At 40.2% G+C, this 22903-nt stretch overlaps 3 protein-coding genes across 7 annotated transcripts in view; 2 read left to right on the forward strand and 1 right to left on the reverse strand.

The window, feature by feature from the left end:
* The window catches only part of LOC103833097, a 1138500-nt gene that overhangs the window by 1080304 nt on the left and 35293 nt on the right, over positions 1–22903 (forward strand). The gene's annotated exons all lie outside the window — the stretch shown is intronic.
* On the reverse strand, positions 187–17386 carry LOC103833400 (F-box/kelch-repeat protein At2g44700). Of its 2 annotated transcripts, none has more exons than XR_004449956.1 (2): positions 4121–14434; positions 187–3178 (listed from the first exon to the last, which is right to left on the reverse strand). XR_004449956.1 is itself a non-coding variant. In XM_033276563.1 (2 exons), exons 1-2 carry the CDS (start codon positions 14346–14348, stop codon positions 12798–12800), a joined length of 1038 nt encoding a protein of 345 aa, XP_033132454.1. In that variant the 5' UTR covers positions 14349–17386; the 3' UTR covers positions 3736–12797. The 2 variants fall into 2 exon arrangements, 1 of the variants encoding a protein (XP_033132454.1); XM_033276563.1 differs by lacking the exon at positions 187–3178 and having other exon boundaries at positions 3736–12901; positions 13415–17386.
* On the forward strand, positions 18741–21844 carry LOC103833410. Its single transcript, XM_009109495.1, has 3 exons — positions 18741–19589; positions 19641–21202; positions 21307–21844. Exons 1-3 carry the CDS (start codon positions 18741–18743, stop codon positions 21842–21844), a joined length of 2949 nt encoding a protein of 982 aa, XP_009107743.1.

Raw genomic sequence — 22903 nt, forward strand, 5'->3', positions numbered from 1 at the left:
CCCTTCCCGCCAAGACTCGGCGTGACTCAATCTTACCGGCGCCTCTATTCTTACTTGCCGTTTTTGAACGCTACGGCCGCCGCGTTTTCCCATACTCCCCACCAGTCCCTCGGCGGTTCGTATTCCATTTCTATCCATCTTCCATACTCCCCACCAGTCCCTCGGCGGTTCGTATCCATTTCATAACTTTTCCTTTTTCTTATCATTTCCTTTTTCCTTAAACCCTTAGACTCTTTCTTACTTTTTTTTTTTAGACGCCACCCGTTCTCGGTGTCACACTCAATCCATTCAGCAATCATTCATAGGTATCCTATCATTCATCTAACCAGACCGGTTAACAGTTCTCTTATTATCCTACGTTCATTTCTTTCTAACCATCCTAGCTCTCAATCACAACCACGGATCTTCAATCAATCAAACAATCAATCAGTTTATTTAGAATCTTAAATCAGTACGAGAGTTCTAATGCAACATGGTCTATCAACCTAACAACAACCAGGATCTACTCAATCCTAGATCCACATTCAACAATATAAAAGAACATGAAAGAGATCTGGGTAGAACACCTCACCTTAGCCTAGATCCGGATCTGGATCTAAAAATAAGAGGTGTGAGAAACGGGATCTGAGATCTACAACACCACGCGGCCACCACCACCATTCGCGGCTGCTCACGGCGAGGAGAGAGAGAGAGAGAAGAGAGATGCGGTGAGGAGAGAGAAAAGAAGGAGAGGCAGCGCGGGGAGAGAGAGAGAGAGATCTTCGACGGCTAGGGCTTCCTGTCTCCGGGATTTTTCTGCAGAGCTTCGCTCTAGAATTTCTGATGAGAGACAAGGGAGGTGGAGGCTTGTATTTATAGGGAAAGGCAAGGGAACCCTAGGGTTTTAATCCTAATGGGCTGCAGAACGGGCCTTCCCTTTTAAAACACAAAAACTTTTTGGGTTTGGGTTTTGGGGTGTTACAATTCTCCCCCTGTTAATCAGAATTCGCCCCGAATTCCAATCTTCCGGCTTTGAACACTAACATTCCAAAACCCGAGGTGAGTTCAAACACATTCAAGGGAGGCACACAATATTTTCTTAAGGATTTTCTTTCGAAATCTCCCAGATAAATAAGGAATAACATAATTCCTACTCATACTGGATGTTTCCGAAATCTTATTTAGTCTCTACAAAGTGGAGAAGTGCGTTTCTGCCTCGAATCATAACCAAACACTCGGACACCTCTAGCTGGCGGTTCCAGATAATCCTCCTAATTTTAACCTTCCGATGGATCCTCTTTCGGTTCAGCGCTTGTGACATAAATAACATGTTTAACAACCACGCCTTTGCTGCCATCGCCTTCCCTGTCATCCTCACCACTAAGGCAAATTCCATAGATTCCATGGCTCCATTCAGCTCTCCTCGAATGTTCCTACGGAGTCTCGCCTTATAACCCGGCACTACCTCTCCGCAGGCTTCGACTTGCATTTCTCGGTCATGTCTAAGAACTCCTTAGTGTACTCTTGGACCAGGCGAGGCCTATGCATTATCTGAACAAGGATCTCACACTTGCACGGCTCGGTACATTCTCCCGAGGTTCTTTCATCCATAATCGATCTCTTCCGCAGATCCTCTTCCACTTCCATTTCTTCCTTAGAGCTTGAGATGGCGACGACCCAACGGTAAGTGCCCTTTCTACCTCCACTGCCTGACCGGCTATCTAGTTCATCAGAACGCATTCCCATGGTTCTAACACACCAAGCAACTTGCCCTGAATTTCCTCGCGGAGCTCTGCCTTAATCCCCTGGCACCAACCCTCCGCTGACTTTGGCTTGCATCTTTTAGTTGTCTCCAAGAATTCCTCGGTGTACTCCCGAACTGAGTGCGTTCCTTGATTAGCATGCATCAGTGTCCCACACCGACATACCCCAGTTACGCTCCTTAGGCGGTCTGCATCAATACTAGGAATCTTCCTCGGACGTCCACGTTTCCTCGTTGGCACACTGTCTTCCATCCTAAACGGTCCAAGACCTTCCCGATCAATCCTGACTTCCTTGGGTGCCCATAGCCCATCTTGGGCAGCGTCATTTCGACTTCAGGCGTGAACTGGAAGATCACATGGCCTTGGTACATTCGCCTACACTCTTGGATCTCTGGAACTGGGGCATCAGCACTTGACGCCTCACGGATGTCTCCCGATGTGGACGTTCGGCTGCTCCACGAACTTCATTCCCTCCTCGTCCTTGTTAGCATCAACATTTTTGCTACATGGTGATACTCCATCATCCTTTTTACTCCAAGACGATCTTTTTACCCCACAATGATCCTTATTACCATGAACCTTTTTACCCTATGAAGATCCCATATCCTTATTAGCATTTCGCATTTGCTCCAAAATGACCCTCCATCATCTTTTTTTACCCCAAGATGATCCTTAGCTTAATTATCACAATCTGAAATCGGTTCCCCTTCTTCTGCCCATCCGATCGTCCCTTGGCCGCCCCGGTTTTGCTCCTTCCTCTTAGGCGGGCCCACTCCAAGGTGGTAGGGCCCGCGCCCATGCTCTTTTTTTTTTTTTTATATTGGGAACAAGCTTCACTTTGATATCTGAATGACATTATGCTATTTCTTTGCCGGGATATCTCCTCCGTGAAGCTGCGCTTGCCTCCGCCCTGCGTCCGACTCTCCTTCCCCGGCCTTCCCGGCCCGGTGTGGGGTAGTGTCGCCGACAAAACGTTTCCCTCCAGCTCGTATGTCCGACTTTCCATTCCCCCTTAACTTGTCGTGCTAGGCAATTAATCCCTCTGTATACTTGCCTTACCACTCCTTGTTACCCATTCCTGAACCTCTGAAACTCCACTACACCGCGGTACGAGGACTTTTTGTTGATCTGATCTTGGCCGGAGACTCTGAGTTGTTCGTATACTCCTTCAGCATTAGCTATGACGGTCTATCAGAACCATAAGGGAAATGGGCAATATCGGAAACGTTGATCCCTTAAGTTAGTATTAAGGGACCTTAACCTGGCTCTGATACCAATTGAAACACCCGTCCCTCCCCATTTCCAACCGGGGTTCCAGGGCGCGGGGTTTAGGACACACATGTCTACTTTTCCCGACATCTCCGTGTGTCCCGTTTCTGGTCCCATAAGTTTCAGGTGCGTTTCCTTTCTTACCGTCGACATTTCCACTTATAGTTCTGCAAAAAAGAGAGGGAAAAGGAGGGTGAGTACGAATACTCAGTGAAGCGATTCTAGACCAGTCTCCCCCATGAGCTTTTATACCGCTCAATGCGAAACGAGAACCGACTAGTCACTACACCCAATTCCTAACTAACTATTAAAGATCCGTTTCACAAAACAAGCAGTGCAATGAACTCAGTCATCGCTCAATTCACACATTTCGGTTTATTAATTAAGATTCCATTCATCCTATAACTCTAGGACCTACACAGCTCAAGCGGACCAACCCTCCCCTTTCTTGCTGCATCCCTATGAGGTCGCCTGCCCTGGTACACCCGGCATCCGGTTCCCTTGGATGTAGTCCATACCCCTTGCAGTGTATTACGACCCCTTCCCGCCAAGACTCGGCGTGACTCAATCTTACCGGCGCCTCTATTCTTACTTGCCGTTTTTGAACGCTACGGCCGCCGCGTTTTCCCATACTCCCCACCAGTCCCTCGGCGGTTCGTATTCCATTTCTATCCATCTTCCATACTCCCCACCAGTCCCTCGGCGGTTCGTATCCATTTCATAACTTTTCCTTTTTCTTATCATTTCCTTTTTCCTTAAACCCTTAGACTCTTTCTTACTTTCCTTTTTTAGACGCCACCCGTTCTCGGTGTCACACTCAATCCATTCAGCAATCATTCATAGGTATCCTATCATTCATCTAACCAGACCGGTTAACAGTTCTCTTATTATCCTACGTTCATTTCTTTCTAACCATCCTAGCTCTCAATCACAACCACGGATCTTCAATCAATCAAACAATCAATCAGTTTATTTAGAATCTTAAATCAGTACGAGAGTTCTAATGCAACATGGTCTATCAACCTAACAACAACCAGGATCTACTCAATCCTAGATCCACATTCAACAATATAAAAGAACATGAAAGAGATCTGGGTAGAACACCTCACCTTAGCCTAGATCCGGATCTGGATCTAAAAATAAGAGGTGTGAGAAACGGGATCTGAGATCTACAACACCACGCGGCCACCACCACCATTCGCGGCTGCTCACGGCGAGGAGAGAGAGAGAGAGAAGAGAGATGCGGTGAGGAGAGAGAAAAGAAGGAGAGGCAGCGCGGGGAGAGAGAGAGAGAGATCTTCGACGGCTAGGGCTTCCTGTCTCCGGGATTTTTCTGCAGAGCTTCGCTCTAGAATTTCTGATGAGAGACAAGGGAGGTGGAGGCTTGTATTTATAGGGAAAGGCAAGGGAACCCTAGGGTTTTAATCCTAATGGGCTGCAGAACGGGCCTTCCCTTTTAAAACACAAAAACTTTTTGGGTTTGGGTTTTGGGGTGTTACAGTTTGATCCAGCCACCATTATCAAGCCGTGTCCCACCACCGGAGTCATCATCTTCACTATCAACACCGGAGCCGTCGTCATGCCACTGTCATAATCTTGTTGCAATAGATCCATCGATATTACCATGCTTTTGTTCAATAACGTGAACAGGCGGAGACTAAGAAAGAGAATGAAACCAGATCCGTCAGCGTCTCGACACTACCAACACCGATCAACACCATTATGAACCGTGAGCCACCTGAGTCACAGCTTCCGTCGACGGAGTCCGAGAAGCTTAAGCCGTGAGGTTAAGTACCATTGTTATTGGTCCTTGTGTTGCAAGAAAAATATATAACGTAAACCTTATTCATGCACATGCGCGCAGGATGCAATCATGCAACTTTAGCGATACTTGTATTTCAAGTAATTAATTCTAAAGTTGGACTGAGTCTTGTTGGACGAGATCTTGGATCATTTTTGTGATTCATCTCCAATTTTGGCTAAGGTGAGGGTCTATTCCCGAACTTCTCGTACACGGCTTAGGACTTTGAATAAGTATAATTTATTTCTAATATGTTTCGTCTATCTGAAATCGAGTCTGTCATTGCTTGTTTAGTTTTTAGGTTCTTTGCTTAAACCGGAAATAAAAAATCAGATGATTGAACGTTGCTTGTGTGAATTAATTTGATATATTCATGTATATATATAGTATATATATTTTGATGTGTTTGTGCCGGATACAGAGAGGTCTTTATCTGTATGTCGGGTGCCGGGTACAGAGAGGTGTTTATCTGTAGCCCGGATTGTATAGAGGTTACGGTCAGCTATAGTCGACCTGTTGATCGTAGCCTGTAGGTCGATAAATCGTCTACGGGCGTGTGTGACCGAGCACTTTTTCGAGGGTATTTTTGGCCTGTTAGTGGGCAGGTCGCTAGGACCATTGTTTGTTTCTTGGGTGCTTTAGGTACCGTGTTTGGCATGTATTAGGATAAAATATATTTATTCAGAGTGCTATGTCCGGGTCTACGGACTTCGGGATAGCATCCCATACCTCACTGAGTGACTCCCCTGTTATTCACCCCTCTTTCTTCCCCATTTCAGGTGAGACAGACGAGTATATGATATTTGGACGGAACTGGTGCTACTAGGCTTTTTATTCGGATTTTTTATTTGGGCTTTGGGTGAGTGTAATTGGGTATATGGGCTTTTATTATACGTGATATTGTTGGTGGCACGCTGTTCTCCAGATAGGAGGTGACGGGTGTCACAATTTGGTATCAGAGCGGGGTTCCGTCCCGGGATGACGATTAGGGGATTCAGTTTTTCTACGTTTAAAAAAAAGTATAAAAATAATTTATATATATATATAATAAAAAAAAAATGTTTGCGAAGTTCTTTTAGCACCATTTTGTCCAGTAATTACTAACTCAATTGTCTCTTTCGATGACGATGAGTAAAGTCATCGTCATTCATCTTTCGACTAACAGGGTTCTAGCCAGATGTTCAACAGCAGATGGGTGATGCCTCAGTTCGTCAGTTTTCTCAGAAGTTATCAGTTTCTTCGGTCATGATTCCGAGATTATCCAGGAGTGGATATGTGACGTTTCTGCTTCCACCCTACTTCAAGCAATCTTGCCACGAGTTTTTGTTACTGGAGATTACATGGTGTGACGTATGAGCCATTGGTTGGCATGTGTTGTTGTGTATACAAGTTTATTGACTATATTGGAGGTATATTTGGTTTGTGAACTCGTGGAGATCGCTTTTGAATTAGGGTGCAGCGGCTTGCGTTATGTTGATATTGGAGTTACACTTGGCTTTGCTTGCCAGTTTTTGGCATTGTTGACCGTTTCAGAGGTGTGTCAGTTCGGACAGCTAACATAGGACATTGAGAGCTATTGATGTACGAGTTGTACCATTTATGCATGGAGGAGTCGAGTTATTCGGAGATTCATCAGAGATGGAGCTGAGTTTATGTGATGTCATTCTTGAGAAGGATTGGATGTCATGACATCAGGTAGTGTTGATTTGCCTGAGTGGAAAGAGTTCTTATTCATGGATCCGATGAGAGGTTGTATTATCAACATGCTACATGCTGAGGAGTTATTGGATATAGGAGTAAATGGATTTTTGGCGAACATTTTGATGGTTAAGGATGATGGACATCATGAGCTGCAGGATTTTCATATATTACAAAGTATGAGGATGTATTTGAGGCTTTAAAAGGATCACTGCCAGCTAGAGGAGACGTTCTTGCGATCGAGTTGGAGTCAAGGACGACACCGGTTTCACGATTTTCTATACCAATTAGCGCCAGCAGAGATGACCGAGTGGAAAGAGCATATGAAAGATTCATCAAACAAGGGTTTTACAAGACCAAGTACTTCATCGTGAGGAGCATCATTATTATTTGTGAAGAAGAAATATGAGAGTTTCAGAATTTGTATCGACTACAGAGGTCTGAACAAAGTGACCAAAGGATAAGTATTGTTTCCGCGTATTGATGAGTTGTTGGATTACCTACAGGAGGTACATAGTTCTTGAAGGTTGACTTGCATCAGAATACCATCAGATTGTTATACCTGAGGAGTATCTACCGATGTGGATTTTTGTATATGTTATGGATATTATGAGTTATAATGTTACCCATTAGCTTGACGAATGCACCGTTAGCATTCGTGAAGCTTATGAGTGACGTTTTTGAGAACACTTAGATAAGTGCGCAATTGTATTCATCGACTACATCCTGATTCATTCTCGGAGCAGAGAAGAGCATGCTGAGCATTTACAGATTGTGTTAGGTAAGCTTGGAAAGCATCAGTTGTTGCTAGCTGAGTAAGTGTAGTTTCTGGCAGAAAAAAAAATAGGAAGATGTAACTACATTGTGTCTATGTCAGACTTGTTAGATGGTTAAAGCAGAACATCAATTATTTATGGGATTACTACACCATCTACTTCTTCCAGATTGGAAATGAGATATGTTGATTGTTGGTTTCCTCATTGGACTATGGAAGTCAAGTTTCATGAAGAATAATGTATGATCGATCATGGACCGTCTCGCTAAGTTAAACTCGAAAGGGCATCCTTGGGTTTTGTCCTTAGCTCACGGAGAAAAAAAATTGAGAAAAACATCTACCGCTGGAATAGTTCATGTACAACAACAATTATCACTGGAGCATTCATATATCACTTTCGGAGGCTTTTTATGGAAGATCATTCACACACATGCTAGACCCGGGGAAGCACTAGGACGTATAGCAACCAATGGTTTAATGGACGTTGAAGCAAATAGACAATGCTCAATAACCACCTTAAGGAAGTTGATGGCTAAAAAAACAAAAAAAAATGCAGTTAATGCTCGAGAGACTTGGAAGTTTAATTGGATAATTTAGTGTACCTGAAAATGAAGACATTTCAGAGAGGATCTAAGACTCGAGAGCTAAGGAAGCTTAAGCCAAGATATATGAGACTGTACCTTATTGTGGAGCAGATTGGAGTTGTGGCTTATAGATTGCAGTTATCAGCAGAGTTGTCAAACTTTCACGATGAGTTCCATGTGTCAGTATTGAGGAAGGTTGTGCGAGGGCCAAAACTTATTTTACAGCAGCCACCAAGTGATCTTTAAAAAAAAAAAAATTGTCTACACTCATCGAGTCTGTGGAGATTACAAATCAACAAGTGGAAGCAGTTCAGAAATGATGACCATATTGATCAAAGTTCAATAAGAAAGAGATAAGATCCAAGAGGAAACTTGAGAGACCGAGTCTAAGATGAGGATTGAATATTGAAATTTTATTTTGGAAAATAAAACTAGTAGACGAGTATAGAGACTTGAATTCGAGGACGAATTCCAATTAAGTGGGGAAGAATTGTAACGACCCGGTTCACCCAAACCGGTGTGATTCATTTGTTAATTAATTGTACCAGACCATTTCTTAAACCGTGCTATATATGCATGTGTATATATCTCCTTCTCAAACCAAATAAAAAAACGCATCGTGGGTTAGAGAGAGAGCCGTCACGTTTTATCACCACCAGCGCCAATCTCTAAGGATGTGATCGGTTCATCACCGGAGTGTCAGCTTGCATTGTCGCATCACCGTGCCAGCACCATCGGGACCGTTGCCGTGATCACCGGAGTTTGATCCAGCCACCATTATCAAGCCGTGTCCCACCACCGGAGTCATCATCTTCACTATCAACACCGGAGCCGTCGTCATGCCACTGTCATAATCTTGTTGCAATAGATCCATCGATATTACCATGCTTTTGTTCAATAACGTGAACAGGCGGAGACTAAGAAAGAGAGTGAAACCAGATCCGTCAGCGTCTCGACACTACCAACACCGATCAACACCATTATGAACCGTGAGCCACCTGAGTCACAGCTTCCGTCGACGGAGTCCGAGAAGCTTAAGCCGTGAGGTTAAGTACCATTGTTATTGGTCCTTGTGTTGCAAGAAAAATATATAACGTAAACCTTATTCATGCACATGCGCGCAGGATGCAATCATGCAACTTTAGTGTTACTTGTATCTCAAGTAATTAATTCTAAAGTTGGACTGAGTCTTGTTGGACGAGATCTTGGATCATTTTTGTGATTCATCTCCAATTTTGGCTAAGGTGAGGGTCTATTCCCGAACTTTTCATATATGGCTTAGGACCTTGAATAAGTATAATTTATTTCTAATATGTTGCGTCTGTCTGAAATCGAGTCTGTCATTGCTTGTTTAGTTTTTAGGTTCTTTGCTTAAATCGGAAATAAGAAATCAGATGATTCAACGTAGCTTGTGTGAATTAATTTGATATATTCATGTATATATAGTATATATATTTTGATGTGTTTGTGCCGGATACAGAGAGGTCTTTATCTGTATGTCGGGTGCCGGGTACAGAGAGGTGTTTATCTGTAGCCCGGATTGTATAGAGGTTACGGTCAGCTATAGTCGACCTGTTGATCGTAGCCTGTAGGTCGATAAATCGTCTACGGGCCTGTGTGACCGAGCATTTTTTCGGGGGTATTTTTGGCCTATCAGTGGGCAGGTCGCTAGGACCATTGTTTGTTTCTTGGATGCTTTAGGTACCGTGTTTGACATGTATTAGGGTAAATTATATTTATTCAGAGTGCTATGTCCGGGTCTACGGACTTCGGGATAGCATCCCATACCTCACTGAGTGACTCCCCTGTTATTCATCCCTCTTTCTTCCCCATTTCAGGTGAGACAGACGAGTATATGATATTTGGACGGAATTGGTGCTACTGGGCTTTTTATTCGGATTTTTTTTATTTGGGCTTTGGGTGAGTGTAATTGGGTATATGGGCTTTTATTATACGTGATATTGTTGGTGGCACGCTGCTCTCCAGATAAGAAGTGACGGGTGTCACATAAATATGCTAGATAAAAATATCTATTAATTAGTTTAATTTGGTAGAGATTAGATTTCGTCGCTACTCAGAGCTTATTAAATAATGACATCGGTACAGTCATTCTATTAATTAAGAATATGATTAGTTAAAAAGTATTTAATTTTTTTTTTTGTAAAAATGTTAAGATATTATTATCAAGTTTTAGTTTTTGACAGAACTACAAAGTATAACAAGAATCAGAGAAACAAAATTTAAAACAAAACACAAACTCAAACTAGCTTTAACAGAGGTTGACACAAAAACCAGAACCGCTATCGAAAAGCTCGACCAATTCCACACCATCTGTTTGCCGCAAAAATATTAGCTAAGTTCGATCGAGAGCTAGAATCCGGTAATTTTGGTTTTCCCGATGAATCCACTCTTAAAGATAATGGTCCATCTGAGAATAGGTTGCCAAGGGCTTCATAGCACCTTCACACAAAACCATAGCGGCCAAGCACACCCGCATCAACTAAACTGAGCATTTATTAGACTGGAGACGAGAAGAGAGCACGAAGTACATCACCCCCAAACGCCAAACGGCGAAAAACCGGGTAGAGATTGCCACTGAACTCTGAACAAACAGTCTCTGAACCTGCACAAAAGTAGTTAATCACCCTATCCAAGATGATCAAATGAGCAGCTTAGGCACTGGGATGGGTGATATAGCCAAGCACTGACACCGAGACTAACGACAGTTCCTCAACCTCACAACGCTTGTCGCCACACGAGAACCATACAACAGTAGCTTGAGACTAGAGAAGCTAATCTCCCACAATGGAGAGGAGCAAACATGACGAACCAAGAGACACCTCCGAGAACCAGACCGTCCTCGATCCCAGAGATTCTGGAGAGAGACAAATCATGGAGATTCAAGGTGATGTGTGCAGCGAGCAGACGTGGAGTAGCCATAGACGACAACCCTTAGATAAACTCACGAACCCACACGAGCCATACCACTAAGCCAAGTTACCAACTCCGCCTGCATAACCTGACCCATGAATCGTCTCCGTGTTAGAGGAAAGCACCGGAGCTCACCTGACAGCAGAGACTGGACTCCGTTCACTGCACAACGCCGCAAAGCAAACCAAAGACCACCGCCGAAGCCGAACGACTCCACCAAGACCAGAGACCAGAGACTCTGAGGAGAAGCCGAACCTGCAACCGACCGCAAAAAGCGACAAAACATAGAGCATATCTAAGATTGAAAACAAGATCTACTCCTTTAACCCTAAAACGCCGGCTCCGACCACCCTTATCCACCGACCTCGCTTCGGAACCAGAAAGAACAAACCGACACCAGATTGATTCCCTTGTGCATGGAAGTCGCGCCCGAATGAAGAATCTCAAACCAGGACCTACGTCTAACAGTCGGGAAAGTGAGAGAATGATGGTGAAACAAAAGTAAAACAAAGATGAGGGAGAAAGGAAGCCTCCGGCGCCGACGGTAGCGTGCACGCGCACGCGCTGGCCGGACGCCGGAGCAACATACGCTTATTTGTGAGAGAGTTTATGTGGGTACTCTTTTAAAAAAATTATAATTTGATTGGTAAGAAAATGTGATGTATATAGATTCAATTCTAGCAAATGTAAAATATAACCTAGAAAATATAACCTAAAACAACTATGTTAATTGTACTTGTGATTCGAAAAATAAATTTATTTAAATACAACATAAATATTAGCATATTAAATATAGCCTATTACGCATTTCAAATTTATTTGTTAAGTATTATAGAATAGCCAAATCACTTGACTATTATCATACATGAATCTATTTTTTTCTATTATAATATAATTAACAAACAACCTTATACTTCAATATGATTATATATAGTTTAACTAAGTTCTAACAATATATATATAATAAGTATATGAAATTTATATGAATGATATAATTTGTGTTAAATTAATTAACCAATTAATGTATCTTGTAAAATTTAATATTATCATATACTTACAATTGTCAATGGTAAAACTGGTGTTCTGAATGATATGCGAGTTCCTATTTTTGAAACCTCTTTCTTATTCTTGATTCGATGTTTGTTTAAGGACATATAAAAGTCTAATTCTAAAAGAATTGACAAACTAATATGTTTTACCGGTTTCTAACCTTTGTTTTGAATTTTTATCAAGTCTGCGCCTTATAAAATATTTTAGTCCTTTATCAATTTTAGGTCAATTTGAAACAAAAGGAATTGAATTGACAGCAAACTAACAATCAAAGATGCAAAATTGTGCAAATATGTCAAAAGTTTAACATAAGGAAAAGGTGGATAGAGCTTCACAAGAAAATTGAGTAACTTTCAAGTGCAATTTCTTTGAGATCAATTCAACGGTCTAATTAAAAGTTATATGTGTTATACTGAAATCTGATATGTCTGTCATTTCAATAAAAGAAAAAAGAACATTTTTTTCCATATTTTTGGTTTAATTACGTAGTGACGTAATTTTGAGTTTTCAGCAATTTTTAGGTTAAACTTTGTTTTACATATCTTACGGAGAAAAAAATTTGTACTCAACCTTTGTAATATATCACAATCACTAATTGTATAACAGATCTTCGTATTACTTAGATTTAGACATCTTAGAATCCCTTCCATTTTATTTCTATGCAGACATTAGGAGCACCACAGAACACCCCATGGTTAAAGTATAAGTTTGTCAAATTGTCTTTGCAGATAATAGAAGTCAATAACCTTGGCTTCCATACAAAACACAGAAAGGATAAAATTTATTCATTTAATAAACTTCTAGCCCTAATTAATGCTTGTAAATCCTAATCATGTGAGCTCCAACAATTCCCACCTAATGACAAAGCCCATAATAAATATGAGAGCACCCCCATTTATGGGGAAAGTTTACACAGAAATCAAAAAAAAAATAATAAAATAACTCAATCACATGAATTCCTCTCTCCTAAAGCTCTCTTGGCTGAACCCCTCTCTTCTAAAGTTCATCATTGTAGCGCGGATCCCATATGTCGTGGCGGCCCGCGATTGGTCTAGAAAAATCAAAAAAAAAAAAATTAATAATAAAAAATTGAAAAAATGAATCCCAAGAGAAGGTTCATTGAGCAGGGTCAAACTTACAAAGAACAGTAACTGTATATTTAGCCATCACCCACACGTCTTGACTGCACAAAAAATCATTATTATCACCAATCATCTCACGTATGCTACTACTGCTGAAAATACCTAGGAGAATCCGAGAATCTATACAACAATCAAACTGAAAATACAAACTCATTGATATTCAAATGAATTCATTGTCTGGTTCCCCGGCCTGTTTTAAACTGGAAACAACATAACACATGTGCAAGCACCACATGCTTTTGTACAACGATGGCAAAAGTATTAGTAAACAGAATAGCATAGCCCACACATCAAAATAATTAGCTCAATCTATCTTCTTTAATCTGAAACTGATAGACAATGATCCATTCTGTAGCCATCAGGGACACTCCCCAGAAGTTGAGCCGATTCTGCAGTCCCCTTGACCACTTCTTCACACTTACCCATAGCAATCATTCTACACCAGATCTCCTTTCCACAACCACCATGTTCTTTCCACAAAAGCGCCACCTTTCCATAGTATTCCGCCATCCCAACGGATCGAACCTTTTTGACATCACTCAAACCATTCACCACTCTCCATACCCTCAGCTCAGTGTCATACCACATCAGCCCGAACCTAGCGTAATAAACGTAGAGCACATTCTCCATCCCACAAACACCCGTTTTCCACCACTTATCCTTAGGCAAAGCAAAACTCTGGCAAGAACCATCCCAAGGATCGTAGCAAACAGCGTAGGCTCCAACGAGCATTAACGCACACACCTTCCTGTCTAATGACACCGTGGCAGACGCGTGCCACGTCTTTTCTTCCTTAGGGATCGGCGCTGGCTCCCAAGTTTCCGTCGCTAGGTCAAATGACTCGGCGACATTCTCGTTAGATCTTACTCCTCCGACCACGTATAGCTTGCGCCCGACTACTCCCACGCTTTTGTACGTTCGGTTCGCGTTCATGGTTGGTCCTCGTCGAAGCTCGTCGGTTCGAGAATCAAAGACCCAAAAGCTTGGCGACTGAAAGAACGGGCCGCAGATAAAGAAAATCTCCGGACCGTGAGCGACGATCGAGGGCATGCGGTGGTAATGGTTAGGAAGCGCGGGGTTGACGGAGACGACGAACTGGTTCTCGCTCGGATTGTTCTCCGCTCTGCGCAGAGTGTACCAACGCGGGTTCTGGGCGCGATCGTTTTTGTTCCTGAAGGAGATGTAGAGGGAATCTTTGCGGAGGAGAGAGCGAATCTTGTGAATCTCCGGCAACTGAACAAGACAAGTGAAGTTCTTGGAGACGCAAGCGAGGAGTGGGTATTTGCATTTCGGCACGCGGGCTAAGACTTGCCACGCTATGTCGTTAGGCAGTGAGGAAAACTGTGACGGCGACATCCGTTTGTTGATCTTCCGCGGTGGCTTTCGTCGGCGTCAGAGGCGGCGAACGAAAGACGTCAAATTGTAGTCAGTTAGCAATACTCTTTTATCTTTCTTTCTTTGTATCGTTAATACTCTATTTATATACGACGAAATTAGGATATAGGTTATCAGCTTTCCGTTAAAATTTTCTATAATATATTTTTATATATTTTCTTGTAGTCTTTTTTGGTCAACGAGATAAATGTTTATCATATTTTCTTGTAGACTATTGACAAACTACGAAAAAATACTATATATATAAAATGCACAATAACAGTGGCAGAGCTAGCCACAGTATTTACCAGGGTTAATTTCAATTTATGATAAATATAAAATTGTTGAAAAACATTAAATATAATAAATTTATTAATTATTAAATATTAAAATAGTTACTTGTAGAGATACATATGGATATTATCATTTTTCTAACACTAAATAGTATTTAAATATTTATATGATTATGTAAAAAAGAAAAATAATATTTAATGATTATGAAACATATACATTGAAGATTGAAAAAAAGATAATTGATTTGAAAATTAAATACATAAATTTTAGGTTTTAACAGTATAGCTGATATCTCTTCTTCTTTTTTCGAGTACAAAATTGCATCTTTTCTTATTTATTTATTAAATATACGATGCTACCTATATGCTAGATAAAAATATCTATTAATTGATTTCATTTGTTAGAGATTAGATTAGGTCGCTATTCAGAGCTTATTAAATAATGACATCCGTCATCGGTCCAATCATTCTATTAATTGAGAATAAGATTAATTAACCTAGCAAATGTATCCTAGAAAATGTGACGTATTGGTCATATATCATGTATAAAGATTCAATTCTAGCAAATGTAACCTAGAAAATGTGACGTATTGGTCAAATATCATTTCTACCTACAACAATTCTGTTAATTGTACTTGTGATTAGAAAAAATAAATTTATTTAAATACAACATAAATATTAGCATACTAAATATAACCTATTACGCATTTCAAATTTATTTGTAAAGTATTATAGGATAGTCAAATCACTTGACTATTATCATACATGAATTTAATTTTTTCTATTATAATATAATTAACAAACACCTTGTACTTCAGTATGATTATGTATAGTTTAACTATGTTCTAATAATATATATATAATAAGTATACGAATAATATAATTTTGTGTTAAATTAATTAACCAATAAATTTATCTTGTAAAATTTAATATTATCATATACTTACAATTGTCAACGGTAGAAGTGGTGTTCCGAATGATATGCGAGTTCCTATTTTTCAAACCTCTTTCTTATTCTTGATTCGATGTTTATTTAAGGACATGTAAAATTTAATATTATCAAACCTGTTTCTAACCTTTGTTTTGAATCTTTTATCAAATTCAAAATGCGCCTTATAAAGTATTTTAGTCCTTTATCAGTTATTTTAGGGTTAGGTCAATTTGGAACAAAAGGAATCGAACTGACTGCAAACGAACAATTAAAGATGCAAAATTGTGCAAATATCAAAAGTTTAACTTACGGAAAAGACTTCCCACCGGATAGAGCTTATTTTCACAAGAGAAATTGAGTTTTACTTTCAAGTGCAATTTCTTTGAGATCAATTCAACAGTTTGATTAAAAGTTATATGTGTTATACTGAAATCTGATATGTCTGTCATTTCAATGAAAGAAAAAAGAACAGTTGTTTTCAGCAATTTTTAAGTTAAACTTTGTTTTACATCTTTTTGAGGTACAAATTTATACTCAACCTTTCTATTATATCATAATCACTAATAGTATAACAACGTACTAATTAGATTTAGACATCTGAGAATCCCTTTAAATCTTGGATATTTCAGTACTAGAGGTATAAACACACATTTGGAGATTTATTTCTTTGGATCGGCCGTATAACTTGTTTGAGATTCGGTCTTTACCCGAATACATATCGGATACCATTCATATTAGTTATATTTATCCAGAAGTAGCCACTGATAATGTTGGGTTCGGGTATTTATTATTCAAAAAGTAGAGATTTTTTCCGCGCGAAGCGCGGATTGTGTCTTATAAATTTATTTTATTTATAATATTATTTGTCGGTTTTTTTCTTTTACATGAACTTCTTGTTTTTCCAATGTTAGTTTTTCTTAATTTAAATTTATATGTTTATAATTTTTCATTTTTCTTGTTATATATGGAGAATTATATTTTTCATTGATGGTTTTTTGTATGTGATATAAACTTTTTGAAATTTTAAAATAAAGTTATATATAGTACGATTAACACATTAAAGAAGAGAAACATATTCAGACACATTTTACACATGTTTTATGTGAATAATTTTAAACATTATATATGTATATATTATAAGTTTGAAACATGTAAATGCTTTCTAAAGCTAAATACTTGTTCTGAGTTTACATAACTTATCAAAATTTTTTTATCTCTTTTTAAATTCAAATCACAGAAAAAAATATCAAAAAGTCAGTATAGATGGGGTTTTTGGGCTTTTAAATCAACACTGAAAAATTACATGAATCAGATAACAACAGTTTTATAAACAACTGGATAAAATTTGACCGAGCCAAAGATTTTTACACAATATGTTCTTTCATCTTCAAATTGCGAAGAGCCTATAGGCACAAGAAAAAAAAATCATAATTTTTGTTTTCACTTATATAACATTTCTTCTCCTTTACACACGAAGTTTATTACAGTGCTATAAGCAATGGAGAACTCTATTCATATAAGATTCACATCTATGCATTTTGACAAGGAAGAAGTTTAGCCATCTTAAGTTTCAGAATGGACCAACTTCAGTCATATACACTATATTTCTCTATGATTCAAATCTTACAATTTTAATATATGTGCAGATTTCCATGTGAAAAAGCACGCACACCATCTATCATTCAACCTATTACTTTTTCCAAAGTAAATACTATAATCCTCGTTTGGTTAGCTCCACAAACTAATCTCTTTGGATCAGTTTACTAAAAAATATGGATACTAATGTCAGAAAAGAATATAAACACTATCAACAAAAAATATTGGCACAAGACTATTTGGTTCAAGGAACATATTCCACGTAATGCGTTTATATCATGGCTGGCTTTGCAGAGAAAACTGCCAACCAAGGATCGCTTGAGCCGTTGGGGGTTAAATGTCTCAGGAACGTGCATCTTTTGTAATATGGAAATAGAGACTCACCATCATCTCTGCTTTGAGTGCTCTTTCTCTCGCTTGATATGGGAGCCTTTTGCTGCTGAAATTTGGATTTCTCCTCCGGCTGATCTACACTCTATTGCAGCCTGGATCAATCAACCTCGCGTCAACGCAGATGCGCATGCTACTCCAGTCATCAAGCTCTACTTTCAGTCAGCCATCTACCTGTTGTGGAAAGAGCGTAATGCTCGTGTGTTCACAGCTGTCTCCTCACCTTCATCAGTCATCCTTGCCTCTCTCGACCGTATGATGCGTGACCGTCTCCCCTCTTACCCGCAAGTTCTTCTTTCTCCGCTTCTCTACTTCTTTTTATCTTTCTTGTATAAGACCTCCTTAATGCTTTTTTTACCTTGAGTTGTTGTTGGTTGTTTTTGTTTCCTTGCTGTAATAAGTTGTTTAAAAACAACAGTGTAACCTTTCAGAAAATGATAATCTTAACATCTTACCAAAAAAAAACAACAAATATTGACTTATTTATGTGAATATATATTTTATTTTAAATCATTATAGTGGACGAAGAAAGCACCATAATTTGTACAGAAAATTTTCTTAGATTCATCTCATCATACTCACCATTTACCATTTTAATTACATAATTTTATGAGCTTCTTCACCCTTCCTGGTTATTTTCTCTTTATTTATAGCTACAATATAAAGTTATGAACTATATATATTATAAATTAATAATTTATTTACCCTTAAAGTCTAATGATTAAAAAAATAGAACATAATTCAATATAGATATATGATTCTATTAATAAATTAGCGGTTACAAATTTGAAATTTCTAGAAATATCAAAACTCGTATGTTAGTTAATTATTTTCCAAATGACATCTATTTCTAATTCTTTTTGGATGAGAATATTTTTGGGCTGCGAGATTTTTCTTTACCTGGCCCACCGGCAAATATTTTTGCAGCCTATTATATATTTTTCTTTGGTTTTATAGCGTTCAGATTCGTCTGAGTGGGATATTCAGTGATGTTACGTGATATTAATCAAGGAACTTGTTGATCATACATGGAATAGCCTACCCGACTCTTCTGTCTACCTGCGCATATCAGCATGCCGTACAGCAATCGCAAGGTGGAGTAGGCTACACCATATGAATAGTCGGAAGCGTATTGACGAGCTCAGAACCAAGCTGGATACGGCTATGGCAGATCAAACAGCTGAGGAAGTTATTGCAGAGATTAACAAGGAGCTCATGGATGCTTACAGATCGGAGGAAGCTTTTTGGAAGCAAAGAAGCAGACTGCTTTGGCTGACTTTGGGTGATAAGAATACAGGGTTTTTCCATGCTGTTTCCAAAGGACGAAAGGCGCGGAACAGACTAACAGTGATGGAAAATGCGCATGGAGAAGCTGTTTATGAAGAAGAACTCATTGCAGTAGAGATAGCTCGGTACTTCAAGGATATCTTCACCACTACAAGCACAGATGTAGGAGAAGTGATATCACGAGCTCTTTCTCGCAAAATCACAGACGAGACTAACGCCACCCTCACCTCCATTCCGTCAGCAAAAGAGATAAAAAAGGCCCTCTTTGCGATCCACCCCGATAAGGCGCCGGGACCCGACGGCTTCTCGGCTTCTTTCTTTCAAGCAAATTGGGATGCAGTTGGGCCAGCCATTGTGGCCGAGGTTCGTGAGTTCTTTATCACAGGAAGCATGCCGGCGAGGATCAACAGGACACACATGAGACTCATACTGAAAGGACAGAATGCGATTAAAGTGGCAGATTTTCGCCCCATCGCACTTTGCAACGTCTACTATAAGATCATATCGAAACTTCTCTCTCTTCGACTACGACCTGTCCTCAGTGGGATAATATCCGAGAACCAATCCGCTTTCTTACCGGGTAGAGCAATTGCGGATAATGTTCTTATTACCCACGAGATACTCCATTATCTCAAGACGTCGGACGCAAAGAAACACTGTTACATGGCGGTGAAGACAGATATGAGCAAAGCTTATGACCGCTTGGAGTGGAACTTTATCCAAAAGGTCTTGGAGGAACTAGGTTTTGACCCAAAGTGGGTTAACTGGGTGATGTAGTGTATCTCAACGGTCTCCTACTCCTTTCTAGTGAACGACACAGCACTAGGAGAGGTTATACCATCCCGAGGTATCCGACAAGGAGACCCCCTCTCCCCTTATGTATTGATACTCTGTGGGGAGGTTTTGTCGGGACTATGCAGAGCGGGACAGACGAGTGGAGCTCTAACTGGAGTAAAGATTGGACACCGATGTCCTCTGATCAATCATCTCCTCTTTGCCGATGATACGATGATCTTCACCAAAGCTTCGACGGAAAATTGCTCTGCCCTTACACTGATCCTTAAAGATTATGAGAAAGCCTCGGGTCAGCTCATCAATGCTACCAAGTCATCCATCTCCTTCTCATCGAAAACACCACGGGAGACTCGAGCCCGAGTCAAATTACTCCTTGGTATCGAAAAAGAAGGTGGAACAGGTAAATATCTTGGACTACCAGAGCTTTTCTCGAGAAGGAAACGCGACCTCTTCTCGTCCATAGTAGACAGGATCAAACTCCGAGCCGCAGCATGGTCCACTTGTCGCCTCTCCTCTGCCGGAAAGCTCACTATGCTAAAATCAGTACTTACCGCAGTACCTACTTTTTCTATGTCATGCTTCCTTCTCCTGGTGGGGCTCTGTGACCAGATTCAATCAGCTCTCACCCGTTTCTGGTGGGATCATGATCCCTCAACAAGAAACATATGCTGGGTGGCCTGGGACAACCTTACGCAGCATAAGGATGTTGGTGGCTTAGGTCTTCGGGATATACAAGATTTCAACGTCGCCATGCTTGCAAAGAACGCTTGGCGCATCCTCACCAACCCGGAGTGTCTCCTAGCACGACTGCTTATAGGAAAGTACTGTCACAGCTCTAGCTTCCTCTCAGCTCCTTGCCCATCCTCCGCTTCTCACGAATGGAGAGGCGTGGTAGCAGGATGTCAGTTGCTACAACTGCAACTAGGAAAAGCCATAGGCAATGGGAATTCTACTAAGGTTTGGTCAGACTCATGGATCAGCTCAACCTCTCGCACCATTCCTTTTGGGCCACCGACGGAAGCAAGCAGGGATCTCTTCGTCTCAGACCTCCTCATAAGAGGTTCTGATGAATGGAATCACACAATGGTGGAATCAACTCACCCCACCCTGGTGCAGGATATCTATCTCATTAAACCGAGTATCTATATGGTAGAGGATACTTATGTTTGGCTAAAGACTAAAACAGGATCTTACAGTGTCAAATCTGGTTACTACGCCTTACGAGAAGCTGCCACAGACCAACGAGCCATACAACCTCCGCACGAAACTTTCAACTGGCAAAAGCTTGTTTGGAAATTACCGACGTCTCCAAAGCTTAAACTCTTCTTGTGGAAACTATGTCGAGGAGCTCTTGCTTTGGGCACAAACCTTCAGGTAAGGGGAATTGATACGAATGGAGCCTGCCCTCACTGCGCTGAACCGGAGACAGCGTTGCATCTATTCTTTCTATGCCCTTTTGCACGACAAGCCTGGGACCTTCCTCCATTATCCTCACGCCCAGATTTCTCCACAGCGGTTTCACTCCATGACTGCTTTGAGCTCATGTCGACCTTGATATGCTTGCCACCAACCGGCATACACAGCAACTTTACTCGTGGCTATTGTGGGGCCTTTGGACCGCAAGAAACTTAATACTCTTTGAAAACAGAGCAACACCGGCGCGTACCGTGGTGGGGAAGGCAGTGTCATCAGCTCGCGAATGGCTTCTGGCTCAGACATCAGAACCGATAGCGAAGACACATACTACCCACGACTTAGCGATACCACCCACTGAGGTAGAGGTGGTCTTATGCAACACAGACGCCGCGTGGTCTGTATCCAAACAAGCCGGGCTAGGGTGGTGCTTTGAGAAGACAACACAAGGTTTCTACTCGGAAGGCTCAAAGGCGATTAACCACATATCCTCTCCCCTCATGGCGGAAGCGCTGGCTATGAGGGAGGCACTACAGGAAGCAAACCGCACATCTCTCCTCAACGTCTGGTTTCGAACCGACTCACAAGAGCTCGCTAGAGCTATAAACTCGAAGTCATATCCGGTGGAGCTTTTCGGAGTTCTCATGGATATCGAGTTTCTATCCTTGTCTTTCTCTTACATTTGCTTTTCTTTCATTGGTCGCGAACACAATGGGATGGCAGACTCGATTGCGAAGTCTGCTCTTCACCGTCATGTCTCGATCTTGTACTGAATATCCTTCCGTTTAGATTTATGAATCTGATTTAGTTGCCAAAAAAAAAAAAAAAATCAAGGAACATGGACAATAGTTTTTTTCCAAGTGACATAGCAGTTTGATAGGTGAGGATTATTTTGCCTATGTGGCACCTCTAAAAAAGCTAGAATTTGGCCTCTTTTATATAGTAGGATATCTGAAGACTGAAACTTCATTTTTCAAACAACAATTAGATTTTAAACACTAATTTGTACATAACCAATCATACAATTCGACAAATTTTATGTCTAAAGCTTTTTATTTTTTACTTGCTCCATATTGATTTGCTTAAGAAAAATAACTCATAGCTATTTTATGTTTTGAATATTTCATATAAATTTTCTTCCATTGATCTGTATAATGTTAATAAATCAATTTTTTTGAAATTTGGAATCTAGAAAACTATTAATGAACCTTCAGGGAGCTTCCACTCTTTTACCTTTATTAATTTTGTAATTTAATCTGAATTCATTCATGTAACTTCTTTAATTTATATTCAAAATTAGCCCTGGGCAAAAAAACCGGAACCGAAAAACTAAACCGGAACCGAATCAAATCACCCGAAACCGAAACCGAATCGAAACTCTCAAATATCCGAATGATTCTTAAATTTCTATATCCGAATAAAGGAAACCGAACCGGAACCGAATCAAAAACCGAATGGGTACCCGAATATCCGAAAAATAAGTATCCACTTTCTAATATAAGGTAAAATGTCATCAACCCCACTCGAACAGGAAGAGTGAGAACATTGTTATGACCAAACCATGTTATCTTTTATGTATTCTCTTATATTATATTAAAATTCAATAAATACTTATAAAACTAGCACTTTATTGATTCGAACTCTAGTTGGATTGACAAATATGCAAGTGTGTAACCACTAGACCACTTAGATTAACATATTAACTCATATATTTTGTATATTTATATTTGATTCATTTATTAAATGGGTACCCGAAACAGAACCGAAACCGACCGAAACCGAACCGAAACCGAACAGAAACCGAACCAAAACCGAACCGAAACCAAACCGAA

This window comes from Brassica rapa, chromosome A08 (assembly GCF_000309985.2).
Source record: "Brassica rapa cultivar Chiifu-401-42 chromosome A08, CAAS_Brap_v3.01, whole genome shotgun sequence".
NCBI classification, from domain to species: Eukaryota; Viridiplantae; Streptophyta; class Magnoliopsida; order Brassicales; family Brassicaceae; genus Brassica; species Brassica rapa.

Excerpts from the sequence above, each read along its gene's own strand:
- LOC103833410 (XM_009109495.1), top strand. The coding sequence starts at position 18,741 with ATGGCAGATCAAACAGCTGAGGAAGTTATTGCAGAGATTAACAAGGAG. Across the intron at positions 19,590-19,640 it reads AGTGGAACTTTATCCAAAAG|TGTATCTCAACGGTCTCCTA; the intron begins GTCTTGGAGGAA and ends TGGGTGATGTAG. Across the intron at positions 21,203-21,306 it reads CATGACTGCTTTGAGCTCAT|AGCAACACCGGCGCGTACCG; the intron begins GTCGACCTTGAT and ends CTTTGAAAACAG.
- LOC103833400 (XM_033276563.1), bottom strand. The coding sequence starts at position 14,348 with ATGTCGCCGTCACAGTTTTCCTCACTGCCTAACGACATAGCGTGGCAA. Across the intron at positions 12,902-13,414 it reads GTGTAGAATGATTGCTATGG|ACCAATCGCGGGCCGCCACG; the intron begins GTAAGTGTGAAG and ends TGATTTTTCTAG.